Raw genomic sequence first — 21,016 nt, forward strand, 5'->3', positions numbered from 1 at the left:
ACCCGTGATTCCCAGGACATCTCCCCCAGTGCCTACAGCACTGGGACATGGTGGCCAGAGCCTGGATGAGTCCCTTTGCCATGATCAGTGCAATCCTTCCCCTGCTCCCAAGTTTCCCACCAGCCAGAGCTGTTACTAAAGCACCTTCAGATTTGCTTTTGCAGGTATCACCCAGAAAAAAGGTGTAATTTGGGATGTACCAGTGCCACTGGAAAATGCACCCTCACATTGCAGACTACATCTGTTTAGGAAATGGTGTTGGGAGTGGGCGAGATCCTGGTACTGTGCCAGGAAAAAGTTACCACCGCTTTGCTCCGGGGCTTGGGGCCGTTGAATCAGGCCTTGCTAATTAGTGGCATCCAGCAGCTTCACATCGGCCCCAGAGTCAGGGTGTTTGCAACCAGACCTGCCTAGGCTTGCACACCTGTAAGCTCTGCTCAGCTCAGACTGAAGAACAGTTTTCTTTTTTCCTTCAGCAACAAGCTTCAAAATCCTGAAAACATTTTTCTGAACTTGAAGACGACATTCATCCTCTCGAAATCCTACCTGCAGCTTTGCATTTAACACCTCTTGGCCAAAAAAACAATTGGTGTTTCTGAGCTGGAGCTTTCCTTGCCCTTCAGGTCATTGCAGTCTGGGGTACTAGCTACCACTGTGACAAATAAATGAAATAAATAAAAACAAACATGGAGGAAACGGTGAAGGCGAATGCATGGCCAAATGCAAAGAGAAGGAGGCTGCCATAGCATCCCTGACAGAGTGCTGCCAGACTGCAGGAGGGGGAGCTGCAAGAGCCCCCCAAAAAAACAAAGTGTTTGAAACTATGTGACGTCAGGTCCCCATCTGCATGGCAAAGGGCAGGTGGCACACCCTGGCATCACCTACAGAGAGGACCCTAATCTCCTGGGGCTGGGGCTGGAGTGCACTCCCCGCAGGAGCTGCCAAGGCTGAGTCATCCGACCTCCCTCTGGGAATCCTCTCCGGCAGGGATCAGGGTTGCAAAAGCGTCCGCTCCCACGGGCGCGTCATCCCACACCCATGGCTGTGGCTGCTGTGGCCAGCACTCCAGCTCATCCCCTGTCCAGGGAGATAGAACAGCAAGGAAAGGGGTTCATCCACCCTGCCAGATATAGGAGTGAGGAGGGACAGGTCTCTCAGCCATCTCTCGCACATCTCTGCCTGCTCCAGATGCCTCAGCCACAGCACTCCAGGTAATGCTCCACAAACAGGGAAAAATGTGTAAAACCTCCTGAGCCCAGGCTCATGCCAAGTCTATCCACTGAAGATAACAGGGTGCAACTCTCGTGGTTCAAGTCTATAAATACCCAGACATGCTTCTAGCTCCTGGTTAAACATCCCTGCTGCACCTCTCAAGGCCTTGATATCAGGGCAAACATCCCACAGAGGTGCTGAGGGAGCCTGGATGCAGAAATCCCGGCTCCTTGCTGGGGCCACAAGTCTTCCGGTGTGTAGGCACTGCAGTTTCAGCTCCAAAACCACCAGTGCCAAGTAAAAACACAGACCTGTTGGAGGGGGTCCAGAGGAGGGCCATGAAAATTATCAGAGGGCCTGAGGGCTGAGAGAGTTGGGGTTGTTCAGTCTGAAGAAAATAAGGCTCCAGGGAGACCTTATTGCAGCCCTTCAGTATTTAAAGAGGGCCTATAAGAAATATGGGAGCAGACTTTTTAGCAGGGCCTGTTACAATAGGACAAGGGGTTTCAACTAAAGGGGAGATTCAGGCTGGACATGAGGAAGAAATTTTTTACAATGAGGGTGGTGAAACACTGGCACAGGTTGCCCAGAGAGGTGGTAGATTCTCCATCCCTGGAAACATTCAAGGCCAGGCTGGATGGGGCTCTGAGCAACCTGATCTATTTGAAGATGTCCCTGCTCATCAAAGTGGGATTGGACTAGACGATCATTGAAGGTCCCTCCCAACCCAAACTATTCTATGATTCTACAATTAAATGCTCTGGGGATAAGCCCTCTGGTCCCTTTCCATCCTGCAAGCACCCAGGTGAGGATCAGTATTGCAATGTTCCCTGACACAGCCCCATCTTACCTTTTCCCCAATAAACCATTGGGAAGTATCTGGGCTCACCAGTGTGATGGACATGTAAGTCGTTTAGAGAAGCACATCTGAAAGCAGTGACCCTCTTGTGCTCATGCGAGAGTGGCTCTGGATGCAGACACAAGCCCTGCTGCCACGAAGCCCAAGCAAAGGCTTGTTCATAACAGCTTTGCTAACACCAAAGATTGCCCTTAATCCCTTGGAATTCAAAAAACAGACACAGACTGGGTCCAGACTGCTTTACCCTGCTGAAAGCCTTTGCTCTGCAGTGTGTGACGGTACAGGGCTAGCATGGCGTGCTGTCCTCACCAGCCTATCTTTGCATGCCAGAGCCCACTCTGTAGCCGCGGGATGCTGGGAGAGACTGGCAGGACTGGAAATGCTTGCAGAGGAGCTGCCGTAGGTGCCCCAAACCGGGGTCCAGGTGCACATTGCCCAGCCAGCTACATTTCCCGACCACTTCAAAGAGGAGGAAGGCAGGCTGGTACCACCGGCTCCACCATGGGCTCTGGCAGAGCCTGAAAGGGTGTAGAGGAGCCCCAGGCCTGGCGTCGGGACTACCCCTTTTGCCTGCAAAGCACATTTGCAAAGGGGTTTAAAGCCCTTGCAGAGGATGGGTTTGCTTGGATGGGACTGCAGTTGGGTTAGTTTATGTCTGACCTGCTGCAACCTGCAGCACTCAATGCTGGGACTGATGGTATCTGGGGGAAAAGAGGAGAATACCCCCAAGCCAGAGCCAATGGAAACAGTGATGCTTCTGGAGTAAGGCTACAGATGCTGGGGACCTACCATGCCTTGGCCTCTTGCCCAAAAAGAGCCATACAGGGTTTTGCTGAGTCACGCAGCGCCATGGGGCCAGGAGAGTGCTGGGTTTTGCTGACTCAGGGTCAGTGGCATTCGCCTTGACCACAGGCCCGCAAGGCAGAAGGGAAGCGGCGGCTGACCAAAATAACGGGATCCAGCAGGCTCAGCCAACGCCTCTGGCCACCACTCTGTGGGTGCCGTGTCCCATGAGGAGGTGGCAGGTTTCCCGATACCCCCAGCTTAACCGAGGCTTGGCCATTTGGATGCCTAGTGGGACAAGACACAGTCCACAGCAGAAGTAGCTCCTAAAAACACTCCACACAGACAGCGATCGGGGGTGGTGGGTACAGATCCGTGGAGTGCTGTGGGAGGCTGTGGGAGGATGGAAGAGGCTTGTGGAGGGAGAGCGGGGAGTAGATGGTGCGAGCTCAGTGCCAGTGATATGATCCAGTGATTTTCCAGAAGTTGCATGAGCACAAAGGAGGTGGACAAGTGACAGGGACCCTACCACATAGCCGGGGTCCCCCACCCAGCAGTGCCCAGCTCGTCCCATGGGCCACTGCTCTCCTGTCCCCAAGGCTGAGCACAAGCAGGAGCAGAAAACAAACAGCCCTGACCCTCAGGATTTGGAAGGGAAGTGTCTGTAAATCCGATTTTTTGTTTGTTTGTTTTCCAGCTGGTCTCGTGGCTGTAAGAGCTCAGTCGGGGCGAATGAGGCAGAGATTAGCTCTGTCCACTGCCTCCCAGACTGGTGGGGTGGCACCTCTGAGCCCAGCCTGACATCCCAGAGGTGGCAAAGAATGTTCCCCAATGCTCAGCCCTGCATCCTGCAGTGGGGCGGCCTCAGGTTCTGCTGGTGGCCAGTGGTCCCTGGACTGTACCTGGCACCAGCATTATCCTCAATAGCCATAGGTGGCGTGGTACTGCCATGGTGGCATTTCAACGGGGCAGGGGGGAGGGAGAGGGGCAGCGAATCTGGCTTGCCAGCCCTCTGGTGCACCCCAAACAAGCCATCATCCAGAATATCTCTGTCTCGCCCCAAAACCCCAGCCCAGAAGGATGATTCCCCCCAAACCAGGGGTGTCCTGGGAAGACGCATGAGGCTGGCAGGCTGCCACAGCTCCCATTGGGCCAGGGGGTGCAGACATCCCCGTGGGCCTGGCTGCAAAACTAAACCCCACAGGTGACAGTGGGCGTGTGGCTGAGGTCTGTGAGCAGCCACGGGCTTCTGGCAGGCCGAGCCCCTGCCGTGCCAGGCTGGGGGGCGCTGCTGGCTGGGGGCTGCAGCCCCAGCGCCGAGGCTGGAGAGAAAAGCCACAAAACCTGGAAAGAACAAAACCAACAAAACGGAAGTCAAAGACGCAAGGAAAGCAGGCACGCGGGGCCGGGCGGCCGCCTCGTGATCTCTTTAGCGGTGTTTATTCCCCTTTCCCGGCGGCTGAGTCACTGCCCGGGGCGCCAGGGGTCGGGCCGGGGGCCGGGGGGCGGTACCCCCAGCCCGCACCACACGTGACGCGGCCGGTGGCGGTTCGGGCCGTCAGCTGACTCGGGGCGCTGCAGCGGGGCGGCCGCGCCTACAAAAACAGGGCGGGCGGGACCTGGCGCTGTCGCGGCCTCGCAGCGGCGGGATCCTCTGGGCTCGTCACCCGCAGCCAGCACCGCCATCGCCGCCATGAGCCCCCGCGGCCTGCTCCTGCTGCTCGCCTTGGCAGGGCCGTGCGCGGCCCTCATCAGGTAAGCCCTGGGACGCCCCCGGGATCTGGCTGAGCCCCCTGGGATCTGTTTGAGCTCCCCGGGTGGGGTAGGGGTTTGGGAGACATGCGCCCCAAGGTGCTGGTGTGATGATGGCCTCCAGCCACCTCTCGCAGCCACCGCTCTCCCGGGGCCGCGTCCTCTCCCCGCCCCCCCGTCAAAGCAGCGGGTACTCAGGTGGGGACTCGGGCCCTGCCCATGGCGGGGGTGGGGGGTGTCTCTCCCTGGTTTTCCCGGTGACCTTTGGCGGCCACCTGCCCCCCCACCCTGTATCGTCTGCTTTGGAAGAAGCGCTTTGCACAGCACGGGGATCTGGCACAGGGTGCTGTTGGGAGCCCAGACCTCGTCCACCCTATGCTGGTGGGTCCCCTGGTTTCGGCGGAGCTGTGTGATCCCTGTCCCTGGGGGGAACCCCCCCACACACACTCCCTCCTTAACAGGTGGGTGTTTGCCTTTCCTGTGCAGGATCCCTCTGACCAAGTTCCCCTCCATGCGGCGGGTCCTGAGTGAGGTGGGCAGCGAGATCCCAGACATGAATGCCATGACCCAGCTCCTCAAGTTCAAGCTAGGCTTTGCTGATGTGGGGGAGCCCACCCCAGAGATCCTGAAGAACTACATGGATGTGAGTAACCTGCTGACCATTCCCCACACTGTGGCAAACCCCAATGCGATGCTGACAGAGTGGCTGTCACTTCTGAGGATACCTGTCGTAGGGTGGTGGGGGGACATAGCAGCATCACTGTCCCACCACAGCTGGAAAGGTGAAGGAGGGAGAGACGTTGATCCCACAGGAGAGATTTATGCACCCCCGTGTGTTGGTGGGTCATTGCTGAAAGTTGCTTCCCATCATTGCTAGACTAAAAATACTACTAATACTAATAATTATAATAATAAACAGCCCACTGCCACCCAAGCAAGGGCTTTGCAGCTTCTCTGAGCTGTTTCCTTTCCCCTGTCACTAATTAACAATCGTAAATAGAAGCCCTTTTGCTTGCAATCTTTCCTAGCATCTCTGACACGTTTGGGTTCCGCTTTCTGAAGATAGAGGCATAAAAATCGTACTTAGTTCTGTGGGGCACTGGGGCATAAAAGAGCCAAGCATGGGGCAGGTGGAGAGGGCTTGGACTGCGCACCAGTTTGCTGCTGTGGGAGTGGGTATGCTGAACCCTTCCTCTTGCTATCGTTCATCTGTGTGGCCTTTGGAAAAACTACTCTATACTTCTACAGTCTTGGCAGCTTAAGGACCTTCATGGTAGAAGCAGTGATAAAAGAAGCCAGATAAAGGACATGAGGTTTGCCCTTGCCCAGCTGCCAAATACACACAGGGTTTCCTATTTCTGGGTTCCCTGCTGGGTACCCTTGTGGCTCTTGGGGGGGTGTGAGCATTGGCCAGCAGAATGAAGCTGGTATGTTAATTCAGGATCTTCCCCCCTATTCCTTTTCCCCAGGGGCTCTTGTCTCCCAGCCCACATTGTCCTGCCAGGACTGTGCTGGAAGTGCCACTGGTGTTTTAATGGTGGTGTTGAAAGCCAGAGCACTAGTGGTTGCACCACAGCATTGTCTCTTACAACCACAGCTTGGACCACCACTTAGGGAAGGACTCTGCTCCCTTGTCACAAGTAGACCAGCCCAACCTGTGCTGGGAGATAAGGGACTGTTGAGTCCTTCCCAGCTCAGCTGAAAAACCTCTTGCTACTGGAGAAGCTGTTGGGATGAAAGGCACAGTCTCCCCTAGACTGCCCCCCCACCAGCCCTTGGGACCCCTCCTGGATCTGTGTGTTTGATGTACAGGTCCCTTATACCAGGGATTAATTTTCAAACCCCAGCAATAATTTCAGAATCACTGGAAGCAAGTGCTGTTTCCCCATTATGGCTAATTGTGATGGATTATTGATTACTCAGTGTGCAATCCCTGCAAACTAAGTGCACAGGAGGTGAGCAGCTTTGATAATCCTGTTTTCTTCCCCACCCTCTCACCCCCTCCCTTTAATTAGGTACACAAGGGGTTTGGAAAGGTTGACTTCCCTTGGTAGCAGCCTGTTCTCCAGGCCTTGATCCAGCTGCTTGCCAAGCATGACATGGCTCTCTGCCCCTTTGGGAGGGCTGGGGAAAAATGGGTCTGTCTGACACCTGCAAAACATTCCCTATTTGGTCTCTCCCTTCCAGGTAGAGTGATGCCCTCCTAACATCTCAGGCACCTAGGTTTCTTCCAGTCTCAGCAGAAATGCACTCGCAGGCCATAGGGATATCCATCAGATAGCTGTGCTACAGGGACTTCTTCTAAACTGTCACCTCATAGCCATAAATCCCTCTCTGGTGGTGCTGCTGATGCCCTTTTCTCCCTCCAGCTTCTCCAAAGTCTTCTGATGCCCACAACTGAGCATTTTATTCCTCCCTACCCCAGAGGCTTGCCAGCCTGCACTGAGAGCCCCCACAGCTGTACCTCCACCTGCAGTGGGCAGAGCTGCTGCTCACCACAACCCACAGTTCCTCTGCAAACTCACCAGCAAAGCAGCTTCCCAGCCAGTTTCAGCTTTTCAATAACGCAGGTGTTTTGCTTGGCTTTGTCCCATCTTTTTTCACATGCCTGTAGTGATCTGCATGCTGGCCTGTAGGCCTTCCCCCTTCTCTTTTGCCATGTTGCCCTGTGCCAAAAGTCCTCCCCCACAAGCACCCATCCCACTTCTCACCAATTTATCCTTTTCACACATTCTGTAATGAGATGTGAACACTGAAAGGGAACCTCCCTTCCAGAGGACAAATGCCGGGAGCCCATCACGGCCAAAAACAGGAGGAGAGCAGTGTCTAGTTAAGAAGCTGGTTCCTTTTTCAATCCTAAGAGATATTTTTTTTTTTGGTCTTAATCCCTGCTTTTACCTGGCTACCTCTGATCATAGCTTCCTTTTCCTGCTTTGCAGGCCCAGTACTATGGTGAGATTGGCATTGGGACTCCTGCTCAGAAGTTCACTGTGGTCTTTGACACTGGCTCCTCCAACCTCTGGGTGCCATCTGTGCACTGTCACCTGCTGGACATTGCCTGCTGTAAGTGTTACTGGTGCCAGCCATGGCTCAACAGCTTGTCCTTCACCATAAAATGCAGATCCTAGCCTTGCAAGGGGAGAAATGGAGGCATCAGCATGAGAGGTCTTTCCAGAAGCTGATGGGCTCTGTAGGGTCAGAGCTGGAAATAGGATTTCAACCCCCTGCATCCATCTTTCATTACTCCCTTCCGGTTTTTGTCCCTCTGTGTCACCCACACATGGCTTCAATCCCTCCTCAGCTGCCTTGGCCCTGCAGCTGGGGAGCAGCATCACAGGTAGTGATGTTTCTCCCCAAATTATAGACTGACGCTGCTGTTGCCCCATTGCGAAATGCAGGTGGAAAAAAAAAATCAGCTTCTTGCCAGATCTGATAAAAACTGTCCTAGTTTCTGGTTTATTGCTGCATGGAACATGTGCCTGCATGTTTATGGATTTATAATTAACAAGAGCCAGGTAGGCATGATGAGATGAAAGAATGTCTTAGGGACTACAAGGTTTTTTTTGTTTTTTTTTTTTTTTTTTGTTCTGTGACATTCCTATGCAACAAATGTCTACAACTGAAGGTGTCAAATCCAGCTATGCCAAAATGCCATTTAAAAACCAGAAGCTGTGCTGCCTAAGCAGAGTAGAGTAACCTGTGGAGCCAACAAACACAACTGTGAAAGGTGTACCACAGTGCTCACTGGGGACAGGGAGGAAATTTGGACTCCTTGTATGGACCTGTAGTACCCAGAGGGGAGACAAACATTTTTGTACATGTGAAATGAGATTTAGGACACTGGTAGGGTGGTGAGGTCCAGATCTGGTCTGTCTTGAGGGTTCTTGATCTGCAGGAGGGAGCTGGTTTCTCAGGGCAGTGGCGTGGGACGTGCTGAGACCAAAGGGCTTGTTTTACGAGTATGCAATGAGTCTAACCTCCTGCCAGGCTGGGATCCAGACAGCCCTGCCGGGGAAGTCCCCGTATGGCATGTTGGTTTCTGTAGGGCTCAGCTGGTTTGTCCTCTGCTGCTGTCTGCTCTGCTCAGTGAGCAGCTACAGAGCTGAGCTGGCTGAGCTCGCTGTGTGCCACTGCCCAACTCGTGACTCAGGAGGAATCTGCAGAGGAGGAATCTGCCCAACCATGAAACCAGGGATATCTTACAGTTCCCAACACTTCCAAGGAGAAAAGCAGGTTGGACTGGGGGAAAGCCCTTCTCCTCTGCAAATAAAAGAATATTTTGAGCCCTCTCTGTACAATAAAAAAAAAAAAAAAAAACAAAAACAAAAACATTTTCAGCTAGTGTTAGTAAGAAGCAGATAAATCCATAATGTGAAAATGTTAATGCCCAGAACAGGCTGTATTTAGAGCCACTGTGGTTCTCCATAGTACAGGGGGATTGTTTCACTCTGCTGTCTAATGCACCCTGACACACCAGCAGTGTAGCCTCTGGCTCTTAATACCTGATGACCAAATCTGATTTAAGAGCCAAATTGGATCTGCCCACCTAATCCCCAACACATTGGAAATGCTTAGTTAAGCATTTCAGGCTTGGCAATGGCAGCTTCAGGCCCACCTTTGCATTGTTGAGTGTCTGTGTGTCCAGAGGAGCTGGGTGTTGTGGAGTTGGGTTATCAGAGAGCCCTATGTTTGAAGGAGCACTGATGTTGTATGTCTCCCTGTGTCCCCTTCCCTGGCCACAGTGCTGCACCACAAGTACGATTCCTCCAAATCCAGCACCTACGTGGAGAATGGCACTGACTTCGCCATCCACTATGGGACGGGGAGCCTTTCTGGATACCTCAGCCAGGACACTGTCACGGTGAGTAGCAACTGTCCTTGTCATGGGCTGCCCCCACCTGTTTTCAGCAGAGTGCTCAAAGCTGTTTGATTTCAGTGAGTATCGCTTCTTGAGTGTCCTGCTCCTATTGAGTATGCTTCAGCACTATGTTTCCAAGTACTTTGAAACAAGGGGGTGATGATGACCAAGGCAGGTAGAGAAGGGGGAAGGTATTAATCAGCAGGCTAGGAGCATGGACCGCATGCGTGGTGCCCTGCAAACATGGTCTGTGGTCATCCCATCAATTCTTTTCCCCTGAAACCTAAACTTTCCAAGCCTAAGAGTGTGCCAGCACCACTGCAGGCTGCTGGTGGTGCCCAGCTTGTTCCTGGCCAATATTCATGTGAAAGTGGACATTCATGCAGGCAGTTGCCCAAAAACCAAGCAGAATGGACTCTTTGCAGCCCCATCCTGTTCTGATGTCAAGGATGGTGTTTACATTTGCAAGGATTGTGTAACACCTGGGATGGGTTCCCCAGTACAGTTCAGAGCTCAGCCTGAGGTATCTGGGTTGCTGGTGGTTGCTTCCCTTTGTTTCCTTTTCAGCAAGTGAAGGCTGAGCTTTCTGCCCTGCAAAGGGTACACACCTTTTACAACTGCCTCCCAGGTAGAGATGCTCATGAGAGTTTGCCAGCTGCTGAACATCAGCAGTGCATGCGCTCCCAGGTTACTTGGTCTCTTGTCAGGGATAAGAGCATATGTTTGCTTCACAGCGGGGAGACAAAGCAAGAGTTTTGAATAAGTACAAAAATCTAAGGATTTGGGATTTTCAGTATTAGGTTTGGCTGAGAAGTATGGGCTTATCAGTTTCATCGATATCAAAAGAAAAATATCCAAGAGGAACCCAAAGTGGGTAGCTCATGCAAGGGGCATTCTTTAGCCTATTGTTATAGCAGGAAAATTTCAGGCTAGCCTGGAAGCACCAGCTGTTACCTCTGTGCCACATCCAAAGACAACAGGTCAGGCTGGGTGCAGGTCCCTCTTTGAGGGAGAAGGTTTTTGATGGGCTCGATGAACCCTGAAAATCAGTGCAGACAAGGCTGGGGGGGAGGAGCCACGGGGGGCTGCCAGCAGCTTTGCACCTCTGGTTTTGTTTTCCACCTCCTGCAGCCCACTGACCTTCGGAACCATTTCAGTTTAATTTCCTGCCATTTATTTCCTGCATCCCTCAGTTCGTTTAGAAAGACCCCAACACTAAAAATGCTGCCCATCTGAGCCTTGCCACAGCTCTCGCCAGGTGAAGGCACCCTGCATGTAACATTAATGAATTCTTTTACATGAAGTTTGCAAAATACAGACAGAGCAGGTGGAGGCATCTGCATTCGTCCCAGTAATGGAGTGGCGCGGTGAAGCAAACAGTCAACTTTATTGTCCTGTGAAAGTGTGGGCTGGATTAGGCATTTTCTAGCTTAATGCAGGGGCTGAAGTGAGTCAGAAGGAAAATTGCAGCTTTTTCTTTTATTCCTGGTTTGTAATTATCACCGTAATGCCTGCTTGCTAATTAGCTCTTCAGTTTCCAGCGGCTCGGAGGAAGGATTTTGTGCCTGAGCTTGTTTGGGAAGTGGGGATGGCTCTTGGCATCCAGCATGGCTTGTAGCATTTGGTTTTTGTCTGGGCAGAAGCAAGAGAAACCTCCTGTGGGGAGCCTGAGCAGTGTCGCGCTTGTGGTATGCACGAGTGGGGGCAACTCAGAGGGTTGGGGACTTTCAGCTTGGACACCAAGATACTTCCTCTGATGCAAGCTCCCAGTTGGGTGTAGTCTGAAAATGTAGACCTTGAAACAGCCTTCAGGGTGACCCTCTCAGCTTCAGCCATCCCAGTGGCTGGAAGCAGCCATAGCAGTCTGTGGTAGGTAGCGCTGACATCTGACTGAAAAATGCTGGTTGGCAGGAAGTCCAGAGTTCTTCAGCCCAGAATTTTTTTTGGAGAGGGTGACAAGCTCATGTCAAACATCTCTCCACCTGTGAAGAAATGATGCCACGTAGCATAGCACACCACAGTGCTGCTCTCTCTCTGAAGAGCACTGGCTTCAGACAGCTCTCTGTTGCTTGAGCATGTCAGCCCTATGTTGCAGCTCGACCTTGGGATGACCTTCAAGGACAGCAGAGGAAGCTTTGCTGGCTGTGTGGCATGATGCCTCTCGCAAGGCTACTGTGCAGGTACAGCACAGAGGAAATGTCCCTCCCCACCTTTCCCCTGTGCCTCTGCAGTAGGGAGCCCCAAGCCCTGGTGCCAAACTGTGCTACAGAGGCTCTCATCTCTAGTCTTCCTTCACCATCCAGCACTTACCTGCTCAGCTGAGACCACTAGCAGACCAGGTGAGCTGCAGGGTGCTGACACCTGTCTTCAGGTTCTGGAAGGTGGCCACCACGCAGCCATCCACTGGTAATGATTTTTGGTCGCTAGTGTCTGGGTGGGAGCCAGCCAAGGGACAGAGACAAAGGATCTGGCGCCAGTGCTCTGATAAAGATGCTCTTGGGTTTCAGTCCTGCTAAGGACCAAGCGCAGGCAGGGTCTGCTGAGACCCCACTACTAGGCAGATATCTGCCTCCCTCTTGGCATGTGCAGCCACAGCAATATTCAAACAAACCTTGCAGTCAGTTTTATCAGTCCATTGCATTTTATTTTTAAGTGGAAGCCTTATTGAACTTTGAGCTGCTGCAGGACTAGTGGTGCTGGGTGGCGGAGCAGCGGCTTTCATAAACCTGTGGCATACAGCCGGGTGCCGGCAAGCGGATGCGTTGCTGCGAGCTGTTTCGCCCCACATCCTGCCCTGTGGCTTTTAGCTTTTGCAAGGCTCGATTGCCCTTTCGTAGCACAAGCCTCTGATACCATTAAAGCTAACACAGCCCATCCCAGCTTTGCTATGTCTAACCCTGGAGGGATATTAGTAATTTACAGGGATCGTTATCGGCCATCAGGTAGGAGAGGGCAGCTTTTTAGTCCAGCCTGGTTCACTACAGGGCTGATAGCTGCAGTCTGAGAGGCTGAAATTGTCCTAGCATGGATGCTAAAATTGCCCATCATCAGCCAGAAGCTTGAAAACCTCCTGAACTGCTAGACCCAGCAGACATGTCCTGCTCCCTGTCAGCAGAGCTATCCTGCTTTCTGTGAGCTCCTTCTTTCCGGCGATCTGCCCTTGTGAGGCGTTTCAGCTTTCCAGTGTGGAACACCAGTTCTTCTTGAGTCTGGCAAGAGAGGTGACCTTTGCATTCATAGTACTCTGCTATTTTCATGCTTCCGGCTCAACCTCGCTTTCCTGGCTGTGTCTTCTGCCCTCCCATGGGAGGTCTCCACAGGCTGGGTCCTCTGGGAGATGCAGCAATATCCTGGGGATGTTTCTTTTGTAGTTGAGATTGCAGGGGTCATTTGCAGAGGTGAGAGGGATTTGTGCTCCCAGCTGGGAATGAAAGCAGTACCTGAGGACACAGAGATGATTTTAGAAGTTGTCCAGGGTGGGGAAGAGGATTAATGGTGCAGCAGAAGAGCCTTTTGGGAGAAAAGGGTGAAGTATGCGATAGGGGAAGGCATATATGGGTGACAAAGTGATATAGGGGCCTCTGTGCAAAGAGGAGCAACTGCAAAATGGCACATACAGTGCTGCGATCCAGCAAAAGGCTGAAAGTGCTGAGTGAGGTGAGCAGAGGGAGTCTGCTGCTTGTAGGAGTGTGTGGGGCTTTGCCACAGGAGGAGGTGCCACTGTGTGGCCAGAGTGGCCTGCCCATCCTCCTCCCTGCCCCCCTCCCCAGAGAGAATGGCACCGGGTATTTGGTTTCTGCAGCTGCTTTCAAATGCAAGGGTGAAAGCAGGCAGGAGCGTGGCAGCGCATTGAGGGACATGCTACCGCTTGTGTTCAGTGCGATCCCATTTCTACCCTGGTCCCCTGAGTCAGTTTTCTTTACAACCTGCTTTTCCCTTCCCTCCCCATATCCCTTCAGCTTGGTAACTTGAAAATCAAGAACCAGATTTTCGGGGAGGCCTTGAAGCAGCCAGGCATCACGTTCATCGCTGCCAAGTTCGACGGCATCCTGGGCATGGCGTTCCCGAGGATCTCTGTGGACAAGGTCACCCCTTTCTTCGATAACATCATGCAACAGAAGCTGATTGAGAAAAACATTTTCTCCTTCTACCTGAACAGGTAGTGTTGGATTTGGTGGTGCACCTTTGGCAAGCCCAGCTGGGCATTTCTCTATGCCTCCTGTTAGCACCTCTTACCATGTGCCAGTTTATGCCTTGGCCAGCGATGTTGGGGAGGTCTAAGCAAGGTCTCCTTGCTGGAGCAGTCAGGCCACAATCTCTTCTGTTTACTGCTCTGAATTAAGAAGGGAAGTAGAAATGCAGCCATTTTACTGATAAAAAGCTGGGTAGATCTGCTACCAGATTTCTCAACTGTTGAAGAGACAGAGGATGTTTCCAGAGTGAAGAGAAACAAGAATATACAGGGTTGTGATCATGAAATTGCACATTGCTAGTGCAGTCTCCATTAGGGGTGTAAACACAGGCCCCGTCTGTTGCCAAAAATCCGTGAGCAGTTTGGCCACCATCATGTCACATCGTAGGCAACCATGCCCCCCACCAGCCATCACCACCCAGGAAATCCTCCTGCACAGCTTCCAGTGCCTGCATAGCCACTGCTGCTCCCCCCAGGACACCCTGTCATCCTCCTGGCACCGCAGGGGTAATGTTGAACTACTTCAGCCCTTAAAGTAGCACACCAAGAGTGGGGAGGGCAGAGAGTACTGCTGCTGGCCACTCAAGTGCCAGCCCTCCCCCATCACCATATTTCTTCCCATCTGCTCGGTAGTGAGCTTTTTATCTCACGGTAACCTTGAGGATTCAGCTCTGAGGCTCCTGGCTGGTGCAGTAACCTAATGCTGCACCAGCCATGTGCAGCCCTGTGCAGGTGCTTGTTACAGACTGATTATTTGGGAGGTTCCCTACACCAGTGCTTTGTTCCCCTTTGCTGTCTCCCTTATCTACAGTGAGTTTCTTCAGGTGTTCATGTGAAAGCATTAAGCAAGAAGCTGTAGTATGCTTCAGCTCGGCCAAAATATTCGCATTTCTTCACCACAGCCTATCTCACAGTAACTGTCCTTATCTTGACATATTATAGCACAATGTAATTTGTCTGTCTCCAATGCTGCTAATGCCGTTCTTCACCCCCAAGCACCATAGCATGTATTCGGGGGGTGTGTGGAGGGGATTGTTCTTGCGCTGCCCCTGATGTTCATGGGTTTGTTTTTGTTTTTTTCCAGAGACCCCTCCGCTCAGCCTGGTGGCGAGCTGCTCCTGGGAGGGACTGACCCCAAGTATTACAGTGGTGACTTCAGCTGGGTCAATGTCACACGCAAGGCCTACTGGCAGGTCCACATGGACGCGTAAGTCCCCCCTCCACCCAACTACATGCATAGGGACATGCGTGCAGACAGCTCATGCCTGGGGTTGGGCTAAGACTCTTCTGGAAAGGGAAGCATCCTTTATCCCTGCAACACATCCACAACAAAAAAGGCAGATTAAAATCCCACTCTAAGGTTGGATCATATGTTGCTGGAAGGGGAGGAGAGGCAGAAAACAGCAGGAGATATTCCACAAAATCCTTTCCTCTAGTTTATGGTGTGGCACCTGAAGATACCTGCTGTGCCCTTGCAAAGAATGGAAAAAAGCCAGTGTGTCTTCCTTGCAGGCAGGGCAAGCCCCACACATTAAACCCCAGCTTTGCTCAGCTGTCAGTGAGATCTGAGTTCCACGGCTCGCTTGCACACAGCTCCAGAGGAGCAGGATAAGGCCCCAGGAAGCCAGCCCTTGACTGAAGGGCACGGCACAGCAATCAGTGCACATTGTTGGAGGCAGAGGGGAGGAGAGCGAGCTGAGCTGCCGGCCCACCAGCCCTGCGGTCTATTCTGAGCTCTCCCACGTGATGGGAACTTAAAAGTGGCCTGCGATCAGAGTGTGTCCTTTTCACAGGGATGGCATCCCCCCCACCCAGTGCAGGGTTTTAGTTTTTGTCTTCCCCCAACCCTGATGCATTGGCAAAGCATGGCAGACCCTTGGCTGGAAAGCTTATCTGTCTGCACTGCTGTGAGATGCGATGTGGGTGAGGAAGCTGAGCAGCTCCTGTCTTGCGTCTTGCATGTACATAAACTCCTCCCTTGCCTCTGACCCCCTCAGCCATCACACCACCCCTTTAACCCTTTGCTTTTTGCAGTGGCACAGGTCATACAAGTCCCTAATGCATCACCTTTATCTGGCTCACGTGCCCATTAGTCATGGTGTTTATCAGGCAGTGTACGCGAGCAGCAGTCAGGGCTGCCTGCAGAAATGCAGTAAGCGCCAAGGCACCTGTTTGGTCAGTGGCAGGCGAAGGCCCTGTGGGGAATCAGGGGCTCTGCACTCTAAGTCAGTGCTGCATTAGGGTTTCTGAGCACCTGTCCTTCCTGGTTGTCTGTTGCAGTGCTCCCTTGCATGTCTGCGTACTGCCGAGGCTCAGCTGCCTTCAACTGTGTGCTTGCTGCTCCTGGCAGCCTTTGCTGGAAGGCCTCTAAGGGTTGTCTTCTGTCTGGACTCTCTCTCCAGGGTGGACGTTGCCAATGGGCTGACTCTGTGCAAAGGGGGCTGTGAGGCCATCGTGGACACAGGAACTTCACTTATCACTGGTCCCACCAAGGAAGTAAAGGAGCTGCAGACAGCCATCGGTGCAAAACCGCTCATCAAAGGCCAGGTGAGGCCGGGCTGGGAAGGTGGGAGTCCATGGCTATTGCAGCATCCATGCTGATGCCTTGCTTTGCACCCAGTTGCTTGTAGAGACCCCAGTCTTCTGGTGTCCATTCTCAGCCCCTGCTCCTGGAAAGGCCCCTGGCATAGCAGGGACCCTGCTGTCTTTTGACTCCAGGTTGCATTCAACCCTCTGCTAGTGCTCTCAGTAGAGGGCACAGTCCCATGAACTTTAGGGCACTTTGGGTCACGTCTGCCACCCATCTCTGGGAGGTGGAGGAGAAGGGGTGTAAGTTGCAGTTGAGGCCAAGGATTCACATTAACGTGAGTCCAGAGGCACTTTAGTACAGATGTATTTAATGCAAATGACAGTCCTTTCCTGCCAAGTTTTTAACCATCTTAGCTAATCTCACAAGGTCATCTCTCCTCCCTGAAATTGTGGAGGAACAGGGATTATAAGAACCCTCTAGGAAGGATGCTCTAGTCTGAAACCCCTCACAAATCACAGTGCTGTGAGCACTTGTAGGGAGCAGTGTGGGGACACCTCAGCCTGCAGCAACAGCTGACTTAGACCCGCCACCCTTCCCAAGACTGACCAGTGTTAATTAAACTGGCTTTGTCCTTTTGTCACACTGCGGGTCTGTCTGTGTCTCTAGGCTGTAGTGAGCCATGTGTGTTCCTGTGGCAGAGGAAAGACCCCAGCCCTACTGCATTGGTGCTGTACCCTGGGGCTCAGCAGAACCAAAAGCTGAACCCACCATCCTTTGGCTGCATCCTTATCTCTAAAACCCTCTGGCCCCTCAGCTTGCAGCCCTGAGCAGGTAGCAACCCACTTACCCCTGCTCAGGCCTCTTTTGCACCCTGAGATGAGCAGTTCTTAGGGACAACGACAGCAAAGACGTGATTGTGCCCGGGGCAGACAGTGCTCTTTCCTGATGGCATGGGAGCTGCTGTCTAAGTCAAAAACCTTTACTGTTTCTGTTTCAGTATGTGATTCCCTGTGATAAGGTGTCATCTCTGCCTGTCATCACTCTAACACTAGGAGGGAAGCCCTACCAGCTCACCGGAGAGCAGTATGTCTTCAAGGTGCGTCTAGGCAGCTTTCACCCACCCTACACTTCCTCCCCAAGGCCTGACTTTTGCCTTCTCCACTCAAACCTTAACCGTGAAATCCAGAGCAGCAAAAGCAAGGCTGGAGCTGGCACTTGGGGAAAAAAATCTGAAAGGCTGGAATGTGGGGGTGGTGGCACTGGCTGATGGACCCAGGGAACCTCACTGCAATCCTGCAGGAAGGAGATCCCCTGCGTGATGCTCATGAGGGACAGCAGAATGGGAGAGAAGGAGCAGGCAGGCTGTTGCATGACTTTGTGCAAACATTCTGCCCCTTTCTACTGGATTCTGGTGTCATGAGGCCAGCCCTGTCATAGCAGAGGCCACCAGCTGGCATTTAAGCCATCAGAGTCAATTTGCAAGGACCATCTTATGTGAAATGTCAACAACAGCTCTAATTCAGAGTTGTGTGGGCCGGGAGGTTTATGGGCACGTGTGGCTTTACTGGATGCTTTGCTTGCTACCTAAGGGCTCTGGGAGGGGAAGCTGGGTTTGGAGCTGTGGGAGTGGTGGGTTGGGAGTTAGTTTTGCAAGCTGTAGATCTTGGGCTGGGTGAGGCTGAAGCACAGCTGGTGTTGGCAGGTGTTATTGCTGAGCCTGTGAGGTTGAGGGGAGGGGAGGATATCCTCATACTGAAGCTCTCACTCTTCTCTCTAGGTTTCTGTACAAGGAGAGACCATCTGCCTGAGTGGCTTTTCAGGCCTTGACGTCCCACCCCCTGGGGGCCCACTCTGGATCCTGGGAGATGTCTTCATCGGTCCCTACTACACCGTCTTTGACCGTGATAATGACTCTGTTGGCTTTGCCAAATGTGTCTAAGCGCCTGACCCCACTGCATCTGCCTCACACACACACACATGCACAGGAGCTGTAGAGAAAGATTACCAGGATTAGAAATCCAGTGAGTGGAAAGGAAAAAAAAAAAAGAGGAACTAGATTTAAAATTACATGGAAAATAGTCATTAGTGCCCTGCTAGCTGCTTTTTTCCCCTCTGTTGAGTAAGTGGTGCTGGGAGGTCTCTAGTTGACAACGCCAGCTGGAGTAGCCCCTTGCTTTACTGCTAGGTCTTCCAGTATTTGTTTTTAAGAATGATTCTCAGAGCTGAACAAGGCCCTCTCATGTCTCCCAGCCTTGGTCTCTTTCCTGGAGGGTCAGCTGGCTGGAGCCCAGCACCTCTGTTCCTGCAGAGAGGCTGTGTGGCTGCTCTTGGGTTTTGGCTTCTGCGCGGGGGGAGAGGGATGGGGAAGGGGTTTACTTCTTGCTTTTTCACTGATGAAGTGGGGGAGTGGGATGGAGGGAGAGTCTGTCTCCATCACCCCTCGGTGATGAGTTGAGGCGGCAATCGCTAGATCATTTCTCAATAGGTTTGTGCTGGTTTGGTCCTAGGAGAGCGCGTCCCAGGCTGGAGTGATAGGGAATCACAATAGCATGCCCAGGAGTTGATTTTTCAGAGCCCAAGGGCATTTGTAGTGTGGTTTTGTGTTTTGATGGCACCAGTGAGAGAGCTGGAGACATCATGTGCCTGACCTAAGAAGGCAGGGATTTGTAGTGGGCTTCAGCCAGTGGGACTCCTCAGGGAGCAGGGGGGTCAAGATAGCATTTAATAGAGGTCACTTGAATTCATAGTCATGAAGGCCCAGCTTTCTGCTGAGCAAAGTCACTTGACACAGGTTTTCTTGAGTTTGGTGAACTTCTCTCAGGTTCTTTAAACCACAGATGTTCCCCTCTCTATCTGCAGCCAGTGAGTCGACAATAATGTTTCCTAAAGCAACTAAGTGATCTACAAGTTGAAATCACACTGATAAAATCCATAGGTGTTTGTCAGCCATGTAAGATCTTTTGGAAACATTATTTGCAGTGTTTTGAACCGTCCAAAGCTCAACAGACAGCTGGCAGAGCCAGCAAGCCTCCCAGGCAGGAGAATGCTGTGGCAGCTGCTGGACATGCATTCACTTTCCCTGCTGCCTTGTCCTGAAACCCAGATGTCCATATCACCCTCCTTACCTGCCTTCCACCTTACTAACACTGGTGAGAGCTCTGTATTGCAGAGTCAGGCACAATCCTGTAACTGATGCAGCTGTGCTCGCAGATTCTCCCGGAGAGCCGATACCTGTGCATATGGAGCCGCTCACTTCAATGGGCTGGCGTCAGTAGGCAAACACTGGTGGAGTTGGGAGCTCGATAAAGTGAGTTTTAAGCACTACTGGAAAGCAGAAGAGAGTCTGGCAAGAGTCCCAGCCTATGCTGGGAATGGAAGACTCTCTTCACTTTCCCAGGGCACTGGATCAGGTCCTGAAGTTAGGGAGTGGCAGCAGGTGAGGGGAAAAGCTGCGGGTGGCAAGAGGGCTGAATCAGTACCAGCCATGACCCCAGACTAGACAAAACAGATGGTAAAATCCTGGCTCCCCAAAATTCACTGATAATCCTGACAGCAGTACTGGTGGGGCCATGAAAGTTCCCCGGAGGCAGTGGGTGAACAGATGGTTATGCCCAGTGAAATACATATAAATCATCCCCAATATTAAATTCTCCATGGGTACCAGAAGCACGGGTGGGGAAGAGGTTCTGAGGTGAGCTGTCGGAGGACAGCAAGCACATAGCCTGCAGATGTCCTGTGTCTCCACCCTCTGCAGCTGATAGGTTTGGCTTCATAACTATGCCATGTGCTTTGGAGGGCTCTGACGTGGGCAGTGGGGATAGGCCTAGACACAATTCTGATCTGTGTGTTGTCTCCTGCAACCATGGATGTGACAAATGCTGCTCCCTAAGCTTGCTTCTGCCTGCTGTAGTCTTCACCCGTAACCCTGCATCTGATGGCTTAAGGACATCTGTTGCAGATGGGCTAGAGAACAGTAGCATGTTCACCCCCCAAAAAAATCATCAATAGGTACTCCAAAATCAGATATTCAGCACCTCTCTGGAGAGACCCAGTTTCGCATCAGTTAAGTGCCCCGAGATCCTCCAAGTCCTGCTACGTTGTTTCCCAGCTGCAGGATTTCTCCAGCATGGAGAGACAGTGACAGCCGCGTGGGTACCCACTAATCAGACCTGATGTGGGGGGGAAGCCTGACATTGAGCTCATGGTGGGGTTTAAACATCTTTGGCATCAGATTTAAGGGGGATGTGCAGCATAGCCCTGGAAAAAAACATCAGGCTGTGGTTCTGCTGGGTATGCAATGCTTTATGCTGTCTGCATTGTAGCCTCTGCAGTAACCCAAGGCTGGGCTGGTGTCTGTCTTTGGGCAGGCAGGAGACTGCTGCCTGGGGAGAGAACATGGTCCAGAATGATGCCCTGAGTGACATACCTTAGGATAGGATGGAGGAGTGGTTCATCTTCCCTGAATGGGTCTCCTCCCCTTGTTCTTTTATTTGCATTTTTAAACCAAGCTCTAACAATGTGACTGTTTTTGTTTTAATCTAATTTGCTGTCAGAATTACTGTCTCATCACAGAAAATGGAAATGAAAATACAGTATTTCCCCCCATTACCTCAGAGACTGGTCTTTCCTTAAGCAGTTTGAGATGCCAAACTCTCTTTCCGTGTCCAGAAGACTGTGTCTCCCTGACCTGTTGTCTCGCTATGCCTGGTCACCCACTCAGGTGGACCAGACCATGATTCAAAAGGGTTACTTCCCTTCTCTCCGATATGGAAATATGCTGGGAACCTGTTGGTTTTGTCTTTTTCAATGTATTAAAACACAATTCAGCCT

The 21,016-nt window shown here is 52.2% G+C and overlaps 1 protein-coding gene across 1 annotated transcript; it reads left to right on the plus strand.

The window, feature by feature from the left end:
- Positions 1-4,410: 4,410 nt before the first annotated feature.
- Positions 4,411-20,794, plus strand: CTSD (cathepsin D). Its single transcript, XM_065838376.2, has 9 exons — positions 4,411-4,609; positions 5,093-5,249; positions 7,546-7,669; positions 9,349-9,467; positions 13,424-13,623; positions 14,741-14,863; positions 16,059-16,203; positions 17,184-17,282; positions 17,964-20,794. The coding sequence occupies exons 1-9, from the start codon at positions 4,548-4,550 to the stop codon at positions 18,123-18,125; spliced, it is 1,191 nt and encodes a 396-aa protein (XP_065694448.1). The 5' UTR covers positions 4,411-4,547; the 3' UTR covers positions 18,126-20,794.
- The last annotated feature ends 222 nt before the right edge of the window (positions 20,795-21,016 follow it).

This window comes from Patagioenas fasciata, chromosome 5 (assembly GCF_037038585.1).
Source record: "Patagioenas fasciata isolate bPatFas1 chromosome 5, bPatFas1.hap1, whole genome shotgun sequence".
NCBI classification, from domain to species: Eukaryota; Metazoa; Chordata; class Aves; order Columbiformes; family Columbidae; genus Patagioenas; species Patagioenas fasciata.

Coding starts and splice junctions, on each gene's coding strand:
- CTSD (XM_065838376.2), top strand. CDS start 4,548: ATGAGCCCCCGCGGCCTGCTCCTGCTGCTCGCCTTGGCAGGGCCGTGC. Junction 4,610..5,092: donor CCGTGCGCGGCCCTCATCAG/GTAAGCCCTGGG, acceptor TTTCCTGTGCAG/GATCCCTCTGACCAAGTTCC. Junction 7,670..9,348: donor CCTGCTGGACATTGCCTGCT/GTAAGTGTTACT, acceptor CCCTGGCCACAG/TGCTGCACCACAAGTACGAT.